At 43.3% G+C, this 10,326-nt stretch overlaps 1 protein-coding gene across 1 annotated transcript in view; it reads right to left on the reverse strand.

Moving 5' to 3' along the window:
- Positions 1 to 5,395: 5,395 nt before the first annotated feature.
- The window catches only part of KLF17 (Kruppel like factor 17), a 12,472-nt gene continuing 7,541 nt past the window's right edge, over positions 5,396 to 10,326 (reverse strand). Inside the window, exons 2-3 of the mRNA XM_035018991.1 lie at positions 6,134 to 6,989; positions 5,396 to 5,785 (exon numbers count right to left, since the gene is read on the reverse strand). Coding sequence (XP_034874882.1) covers positions 5,541 to 5,785; positions 6,134 to 6,989 — 1,101 coding nt within the window. The 3' untranslated portion in view covers positions 5,396 to 5,540. The remainder of the gene's footprint in view (positions 5,786 to 6,133; positions 6,990 to 10,326) is intronic.

Raw genomic sequence — 10,326 nt, forward strand, 5'->3', positions numbered from 1 at the left:
GCCTACTCTTCAGCCCAAAATAACCCACCCATTCTTCACCCAGGGCAACCAAGATGGGCTTTTCAAATGCTATTGTAATCATCTCTTTTGGAGTCAGCCTTTCCTGCATTTAGCCCAGAGCTCCAGGAGGAGTTAAGATCGAGTTGACCACTTGGCCACTGTATCCCCATCACCGAGACTCCTGGGCCCCCAGTAGACACCCAGTAAAATTTTTGATGAATGAAAGAGAATGAATACAATGCAAGTTCTAACACTGTGCAAGGACAATATTCCAAAGACTTTTGGAAAGCCTTCCCCCATCTTATTTTTTTATTTCCCATCCTTCCCCCAAGCTCCCTCCCAAACTAGCCCACTGTACTCTTATGAAATTCTTCCATAATCTGGGAACTCCCCTACATCCTCCACCTCCTCCAAGAAGCTATCTCTTCTGCTTGCCTTCACATCCTGCCACATCTCTACCTTGTGAAGATATCCCAACCCATCCACCTACCTTAGGATTCATTCTCCCATCCACCTACCTTAGGATTCATTCTCCCATCCCATCTACCTTAGGATCCCACTACAGTGCTATTTAAAAAACATAATTCTCCCAGATATTTGCAAATTATATTATCTAATAAAGGATTAATATCCAAAATATATAAAGAACTTACAACTCAACAGGAGAAAAACAAATAATGATTTAAAAATGGGCAGAGAAACGAAATAGACATTTTTCTAAAGAAGATACACAAATGGCCAACAGACACATAAAAACACACACAAGCTGGCATAATGTATAGACTTGTCAATTCACTCTGTTGTACACCTGAAACTAATGTAACATTGTGTGTAAACTATACTACAATTAAAAAAAAAAAAAGAATGAGGGGTGCCTGGGTGGCTCAGTCAGTTAAGCGTCGGACTCTTGGTTTTGGCTCAGGTCATGATCTCAGGGTGGTGAGATCAAGCCCCATGTTGGGCTCCACATTGACCATGGAGCCTGCTTGGGATTTTCTCTCTCCCATTCCCTCTGCCCCTACCACTCCCACCCTCATTCATACTCTCTCTCTAAAAAAAAAAAAAAAAAAGATTGGGGGTACCTGGGTGGCTCAAGATCCAGAGATGTGTCCCTTTGAGTCTTTGACTAAGTACTGATCAAGCATGAGAAGAAATTACTCAAGACTAAGAAAAAAAAAACACTGAAAAGTAGGCAGAACAATTCCTGGATCACACACAAGATGGGAAATAGTCTGTTTTCGGGTCCTGGAATCGAGCCCCACATCAGGCTCTCTGCTCAGCAGGGAGTCTGCTTCTCCCTCTCACCCTCCCTCTGTGCTCTCCCTCTCTATCAAATAAATAAAATCTTTAAAAAAAAAAAAAAAAAAAAAAAGAAATAGTCTGTTTTCACCAACTAGAATGCAAAAACATAAGATACAGACCAGGAAGAATCCTCAGAATGTTGCCTTAGTAGTGGGGTTAAATTAGCCCCAGGAAAAATGCAGTTCTGGGACTGTTCTAAAAAAGCTTAAACTGTAAGTCTCATATAAATAAAAATTCCCTAAGGAAAAAAAGTAAGGCTCAAAGAGATCCAACTAACTCTAAGAAAGTAAAATGCATGCCAGAAATAAAAACTAACAATATGTAAAGGAATAAAACAAAATCCAGCAACCAACAATGTACATTCACAATTGTCTGGCATCCAGTACAAAATTATCAGCTATTCAAAGAAGCAGGTAAATAAGGACAATTATCAAAGAGAAAAACCAACCATTACAGACTCAGAAATGACAAACATGTTGGAACCAGCATCTGAGGACATTAAAACAGCTATTTTAACTATGCTTCATATGTTCGAGGGAGAGAAAAATATGAGCATGATAATGAGAGAAATAGAAAATTTTAAAAAGATCCAGATGGAATTTCTAGAGATGAAAAGTACAGTATCTGAAAAACTGAGAGCAGATTACACTGCAGAAGAAAAGATCAGTTAGCACAAAGACATCTAAAATGAGAAAGGAAAGACTAAAAAAAATGGACTGAGCATCAGTGGCCTGTGGGACGATAGCAAACAGTCTATAACATGGGCAGATTCTGTGTCAAGAGGAGAAGGGGAGGGGGACAAAAAACTGACAAAACATGGCCAAAAAATTCCAAATTTTATTAAGACTAAAACCTTTAGATGGAAGACACTCAGTGAGCCCCAAACAGAATAAACAAAGTTCAAAACCACATAAAACAAATCACTATATGGTTTAAGAACATATACATATGGTAAAAACAAAGAAAGACAAACAAATTCACCAAAATTCAGGACAGTGGTTACCTCTGCGGAGGATGAGGAATGTGGTCAGAGGGGAGCACAAAGGCTTCAAATCTATTAGTGTGTGCTTTTTTTGAAGTGGCATAAAGGACAAATAAATTATTACTTTAAGTTGTATATAAGCTTTTTTGCACATGATAGACATCAACAATAAAAATATAGAAAAATAACTTCATCCATTCTCCCTCCATGTCACTTAGAACACAAGCTATAAACCTGGGAGTTATCCTTGACCACTCCCTCCCCAACCAAATCCAGCTATCACCAAGGTTGATTTTATCTCTTAAATCTTTCTGCTACTTTCCACCTACACTGCCACACCCTGTCCGAGCCATCTTCCGCTCTCACCTGGAACACTCCCTTTCTCTTAAGCAGAAGAAATCATTCTTAAACAGGACTAGTTCTCTTTTCAGCTTGAAGGTGTCAATCTTGCCCCACTTGCTATCTGATGCAGAGATAAGTAAATTGCCCCGAGGCCACATGGCCAGGAAATGACGGGAGGCAGGATTCAAAATCTAATCTTACTTGGGAGCCCACAAGGTCTTTACCCCACCCACTATCCTGCCTGGTGTTGAACAAGGTAATACTGGAAAAGGCTTAGCCATGGCCTGCCATAAGGTAACCTGTAACCTTTTTCTCTTCCAATAACTTCCTCACCTCCTTATCTGCCTCCTAGTTAGTCCTTACCTCTGAGCTCAAACCTATTTCCCGAGGGAATGCCTTCCTAAGCCCCTTGTGCTATTACAGGCAAGCCCCTGTTATTTGTCCTCACTGCACTCTGTACATGTCTCTCATCCCTTCTCCACTAGATCGTGACCTCCACAAGGACAGCGGCCCATGTTGCTCCCCCACTGTGGTGTATGTGGCACATCCCTGCCCACTCTGGCTCCTCCCAGTTCCATTCCTTGGTGAAAGTGATGGGTCACCAACAGACCTCTCTTTTATGTTCTAACAAGCAATCTGACCTTCTGACCCTACCAGCAGGGATGTGTGTGAGCCACAGGGGATGGAGAACAGCCCTGGCCCATTGAGTTTGAGATGTCCTGCTTCACAGAAGGGACCCAGTGCCCAGGTGGGAAGGAAAGAAACTTAAGGCACTCATTGGGTCACAATCGAGTACCCCCTGCCCTTATTTATCATATCCACTCCTCTCACTCAGAGTTTGGGTGGAAGGCACCTGAATGCCTGGCCCAGGTACACTGGGGCCACTAGGGGTACAGACCAAGGTGGCCATGCAGGAGGGGGTGCAGGTGGGGATGGGGGTGACAGGCGTCACATCTGTGGGACTTCCACAATGCCCAGAATAAATTTGAGCCCCCAGAGGTTTGGCTCCTCTCTTTGGCAAAACTGAGTGCTTTCAGAATGTTTAACTGTGGTTTTAATGCCCCACAGCAAGGCACTGTCATGCTCTGTGTCCTTAGTGTCCAACATAGGACATGACCAAGGGTAGACATCCAGGAAATGGAGGTCTGGCTAACCCACATGAGTCCTTCAGGTTTGACTCAGTCACCTCCTTGAGAAGTCTTTCTCCCCTGACACACCTTTCCATTGTCCCTGTGCCCCCCACCATGAGTCCCCACAGCAGCGATGCTCTTTTTAGTGGGCTCAAAGAACATTTGTCAAATGAATGGAAGCTTGCTGGTTGACTCTTCTCTGAGCAGCTGTGTTGGTCCAGGAATCTGGAATTCTTTTCTCTTCATTAACCTGCCCAGTTTATTCCAACATTTAAGGGATTACTAGATGTTACATATACTCACTGAGCTCAATGGTGACCTCCCCCAGAAAGCCTTTCTGACCATCCCGTTTAGGTGCTTCTGCTCTCTGTGGCCACCACGCCTAGGTGGACTTGTCAGCCCCTAGACCAAGATGATCCCTTGGCCACAGGAACCAGACCTGATTCATCTCTCTGTGGCCTTCACCTGGCAGGGCTTGGCAACACCTGCAGAAGGTATCATCTCTAGGATAGAGAGATTCTGGTTGGGATCCCAGCTCTGCCACCTGAGTTTGGGCAAGTTCCTTTCTGTTAGTTTGCTGGTGAGTGGAATGGTTGGCTGAGAAGTCCAGGAATGAGATTCAAAACTATCTGAGTACCCAGGATAGTCATTATGCTCTCTACCCTATAGAAGGAAAAAGGGCAGGACAGGGCCTTTAAAACCTGGTATTTGGTAGTCCAGGTACCTGGGCTCAGTTAGGGGAGGAAAGGAAGTTACAATAGGCTTTGTCCTTCTCTGCCCCAGTCTAATGACCTCCACCCCCAGATCACCTAGAAAACAGCGCCTAAAACAAGAACTAAGTACTGATGTTTTATTTGAGAGGTGCAAACCCAGGGCACTGAGTGAGAAAAGGGAAGCAAGGCAAGGAAGAACTGACGGTAATGTAAAGTGATAGCAGTTGGGTCCTGCTTCATGACAAGCCTTGAAGAAACACAGCAGGTGTGTCCAATGGCTACCTGGGTGATTTCCCCATTGGTGGAACTGTTTGGAGAAACAGTACCTTGCAGCAATTGAGGAAAACGAGGGAAGAAGGTATTTATCTGCCCGATTCTCTCCCATCTCCCATTAGTCAAATGTTATCTCAGGAGCATTTACTCCCCCACACTTCTGGGTTGCTAATAGCAACTTGAGATGCCAGATTCCATGCCCTGCAGTGGGGCATTCCAACCAAGTCTGGAAGCTAGAGGAGAGTCAATCTCTGGGCATGTGGCTGATGAGTGCCAGGGAGAATTTGATTCAGTACATAAGATGTGTCCAAAACAGTCCAATACTGTTTTTCTCATTTACCAAATGAGGAAACATGGCATAGTGATCAAACACTTTTTCCAAGGTCACATGGCTAGTAAGTGGTAAATTCAGGATTTAAACATAGTTTGGCTCTGGAAACTATAGAAGACCAAGATAAGGAAGTTGGATTTTATGTAGCAGGCAAAGGAGAGTCACTAAAGAGTTTCAAGCTGGGGAGTGACACAAGATAAAGAGCTTTTTGATAAAGCTCTCAATCTCTACTTTCCTCCAGTTTCCCATGCGGCCAACCTTGGCAAAAGTAGGTGGCCCCAGAGAGGTGAGGGCATGCAAGACAGTTTTGAGGAGTCTCTGACCGGGTCCAGAGCTCATACAGGCTTTAACACCACCTCATAAACTTTCTCTGTCTTCATCTAAGCCTGTACCTACTGAAGACAAGCTGGTCAGAGGCAGGCAAGATCTGGGTAGAGAAGCCAAGATGAGGAGAAGAGGAGATTGGCCTAAAGACCAGGAACAGGAGGACCAGCCATCTGTCCATTGTTGGCCTGTGGGTCTGGGGATCCTGGTGCCCGTTGATGAATCCTCTGGTGTTGCCTGAGATGATCAGATCTCATGAATTGTCGGCCGCATTGATCACATCTATGTGGTCGATATCTGGTGTGTATCCGCGTATGTCGTCCAAGCTCATCAGAACGGAAGAAAGACCATATACAGCCTTCCCACATGCATTTATAGGGCCTCTCACCTGTGGGGAGGTGACAAGGAACAGAAGAAATTAAGTAGAAGAATATGCCAGCACGTGCATAGGAAGGGGTCTGACTCTATTGAGGAAGAGCCATCAAGGTTGAGAAACCAAAGGAAAACCAAGGGAAAGTAGTGAGGAGGCAACACAATCAGCAGCCCCATGATTTTGGCATGGTCACACTGGATGGGGGGAAAGCAAATTGGTGGGGCCAATATAGCTTGACCCCAAGCTTGAAGGACGACAAGCTAATCCCAAGCCATTACAAACCAATGGTCTAGCACAGATCTAAAGCCCAGAGACTCCTCTACCCCACCCAACCCTACCCCACCTATCTGACACCTCATTCACCTGTGTGTTTGCGTTGGTGACTCACAAGGTGGGAGCGCTTAGTATAAGCTTTTCCGCAGCTTTCATATTGGCAGCAGTAAGGCCTTGAAACCGGGGATCTCCTCCTGAGAGCCCTTTCCTGGGCCCTGGAGTTCCACTCCGCTCTCTGTGGAGCATGCATGGGCTGCTTGGGTAAGGGGTCTTCCTGGGAGCCTGGCTGGCTGAGAGAGTCCTGGGATTCTAAAGCCAGAAATGATGGGGACCCAGCTGGGTTCATCCTAAAATCATGGGGTTCTCTAGGGGGCAACATCTGAGTCAAAGAAGGGAGCATTGCCTGGGCCTCAATAGAAGGCATGGTTGGGGCCAATAACATTTTAGGTGTTAAAGAGTCTCTATTAGAACGTACTGTTGGGGGACCAGAATAAGGCATTGTTGGCACATTGATGTGGGATGTCATTGAGATTCCACTGGGAGCTGAGAGTGGCGGCCCACTGGGGGCCATTCTTAGATTCCTAGCAAAGGTCATAGCCACCCCTGGAGTACTGGGCTCTCCTAAGGGCATCATCTGGGGCCCCTTGAAAATCATTATTCCTGGCTGGGAGGGAGGCAGTCCCTCACAGTAAATCATCTGGGAAGGAGTGCAAGTCACTTGGGAGCAGTAGCTTACACCACACTCAGGCAGTGACATACTGAACTGTGGCCCCATTTCACTTGCATTCTGCCTGGGTGCCTCAGCTAAGGCCAAGGGGATCCTCTCCAGCTCTGTGTACTGAAGGAAGTGTTGAATGCCTGATGCGCCATCATTCCAAGAGGTGTGCCCTCCACTGCGTCTAGGAGGTGGAGCTGTGTCCAAGATGGACATTGACTTCTCAGTATCCTTGAAGAGAGAGAAGTGAAATTCACCCTAGTTCAAATTCTCCAGTTCCACATGTCCCTCCTTCCCATCTCCAGACTCCACCCTAATCCAGCCTCCAATATCTCTTGCCTGAATTATCCTGCCACCCGACCATTCTCCAGTTTGGACTTTCTAAGCTGCAAGTCTAGCTGATAAGGAGGAGCACAGTGGAAGCCTAAATGTGACTCATGCCATTTTTCCTCCTTGTCATGATTTTGTTTATTTCATAAAAAGCAACGAAGAGAGCAAATAAAATATTCCACAACCTACACCTTCAGCAAAACTCTGAGAAAACCTTCAAAGATTATCTTTAAGTGTGAGGGTGAGAACATCCAAAATCTGCCTAAGTGCAGAAAGCCACAAGAGTAAGAAGACTTGAGGGTTCAGATGGGTCATGGCTTTAGCAAAATTTAGAAACACCTGCAAATATTTACTTACAGAAGAGGGTCTCAGCTGAGTTGGAACTGCTGTGGACAAGTCTGAGATCAAACACTGGAGGAGGCGACGAAAAGAGGCAGGCTTTTTTTTTTTTTTTGGAAGATTTTATTGATTTATTTGACAGAGAGAGACACAGCGAGAGAGGGAACACGAGCAGGGGGAGTGGGAGAGGGAGAAGCAGGCTTCCTGCTGAGCAGGGAGCCTGACGCAGGCTCGATGGGGGGCTCAATCCCAGGACACTGGGATCATGACCGGAGCTGAAGGCAGACGCTTAATGAACTGAGCCACCCAGGTGCCCCAAGAGGCAGACTTTTAACAAGGGTAGGAGATTGGCTTGGAAGTCAAGAGGCAGTATTCCTGGATGACTGACTGGTGTGAAGGGAAGTAAAGAAGAGACTGGTGGTAGAACCTCTTGAAACAGGACAAGATCCAAGAATCATATTTTTTAAAGTTGTCCATCACTGTAGCATTAGAGAGAGCTCTTGAGCTAAAAACTGGGGCCCCTTGAAAATCATTATTCCTGGCTCCACTGCTCCATAACCTCCCATCTACTCCTCCACTGTGACAGTCCAGAAAAGACCAATCCATTCAACTATGAAAACCAAAACATAAGTAAAAAATACAGTATCCATAAAAGATACTAAAATACCAACAGAAACTGAAGATTGCAATCTCAGGGAAAAAAAAAAAATGGGGGCGCCTGGGTGGCTCAGTCGGTTAAGCATCTGCCTTCAGCTCAGGTCATGATCCTGGGGTCCTGGGATGGAACCTACTTCTCCTTCTCCCTCTGCCCCTCCCCCTGCTCATGTTTGCACGAACTCTCTTGCTCTTTCTCTCTCTCAAATAAATAAATAAAATCTTAAAAAAAATCACCAGAAAAAAATGTTGCCACAGATCAAGGAAAAATGAGCAACATTCACATTCTCACACACACACACACACACACACGAAAAGAAACTTAAGAAAGCAATTTCAGCTTTTACACCAATTACAGAAACCCCACAGAGCAGAAATAAAGGAATTCAAAGAAGTTACGTCTAGATAATAAGCTACAAGTTATATTAGAGGGGAGGGGGGGACAATGATAAGCATCGGAGGGGCTTCTGTGGTGGTGGCAATGTTTCATAGATCTTCACTTTGTGCTCATCCATTAGGCCGTACACTTATATTCACATCTCTGTTTGAGTGTTATTTTTCATTAAAATAGTTTCAAAATAATATTGTGAGAAATCAGGATTCTCAGCAAGTGAAAAACTCTATTATAAAAATCAGAGTAAAAGTCAATTAAAAATAATGGTGAATTTAAATAGGAAATATTCTATACATTTTTCCCTCCTAAGAGGGAATTCACAGCTATAAATGCTTATAATAATAAAAAAAAAAATCTCAAACCAACAACCTAGCTTTACACCTTAACTAGAAAAAGAAGAACGAACTAACCCCAAAGCTAGCAGAAGGAAGGAACTATTAGAAAAATATCAATGAGGGGCGCCTGGGTGGCTTAGTCGTTAAGCGTCTGCCTTTGGCTCAGGTCATGATCCCAGGGTCCTGGGATCGAGCCCCGCATCAGGCTTCCGGCTTCCGGCTTCTGGCTTCCGGCTCCGCAGGAAGCGTGCTTCTCTCTCTCCCACTCTCCCTGCTTGTGTTTCTGCTCTCGCTAACTCTCTCTCTGTAAAATAAATAAATAAAATCTTTAAAAAGAAAGAAAGAAAAATATCAATGAAACCAAGAGTTGGTTCTTTGGAGAGATTAACAAAATTGCCAAACCTTTAGCTAAATTGATCAAGAAAAATATGAAAGTGAGGACATTACTACCAACTTTACAGAAATGAAAAAGATTATGAGAGTACTATGAATAATTTCATGCCAACAATTTGGATAACTAAATGAAATGGATAAATTCCTAAAAAGACAAAAACCTACCAACACTGAATCATGAAGAAATAGAAAAATCTATATAGACCCATAACTAGTAAAGAGACTGAATCAGTAATCAAAAGCCTCTAGGACAAAGAAAAACCCTGAACTTGATGGCTTCATGGTGAATTCTAAACATTTAAAGAAGGATATCAATGCTTCTCAAATTTTTCCAAAAAATTGAAGAAGAGGGAATACTTGCTACCTCATTCTCACACTGCCTTGATACCAAAGCCAGACAAAGACATCACAAGTAAAATAAACAAGCCAACATTTTTCATGAATATAGATGCAAAAAAATCCTCAAAAAAAATTTAGCAAACCAAATCCACCAGCATATTTTTTTCCACCAGCATATTAATCAGATTATACAACATGACAAAGTGGAATTTATTCCAGAAACACAAGGCTGATTCAGCATCTGAAAATCAAAGTAAAATAAAGGCGGGGGGGGGGGGGCAGAAAAAGCATTTGAAACAATCCAATACCTTTTCATGATTAAGAAAAAAAAAAAACTCTCAAAAAAACCCTTCTCAAAAAACTATCCAATTTGATAAAAGACATTTCATTTATGAAAAACCCACAACTTACATCATATTCATGATGAAAGACTGAAGGCTCTTTAAGATCAAGAAGATAAGGATGCCTGCTTTTACCATTTTTACTCAACATTGTATTGGAAGTTCTAACCAGAGCAGTTAGATGAGAAAAACAAAAGGCATCTGTATTGGAAAAAATAGTAAATTATCTGTTCCCAGATGATATGATCTTACATGTAGAAAGCCCTAAGGATTACACACACACACACACACACACATACACACACCTGTTAGAACTAATAAATTCAGCAAAAGTAGTAAGATTCATTTTTTTAAAAATATTTATTTATCTATCTATCTATCTATCTATCATCTATCTATCTATCTATCTATCTATCTATCTATCTATCTATCTATCTATCTAT

This window comes from Mirounga leonina, unplaced genomic scaffold, assembly GCF_011800145.1.
Source record: "Mirounga leonina isolate KUSES-001 unplaced genomic scaffold, KU_Mleo_1.0 Mir_173, whole genome shotgun sequence".
Classification (NCBI taxonomy): Eukaryota; Metazoa; Chordata; class Mammalia; order Carnivora; family Phocidae; genus Mirounga; species Mirounga leonina.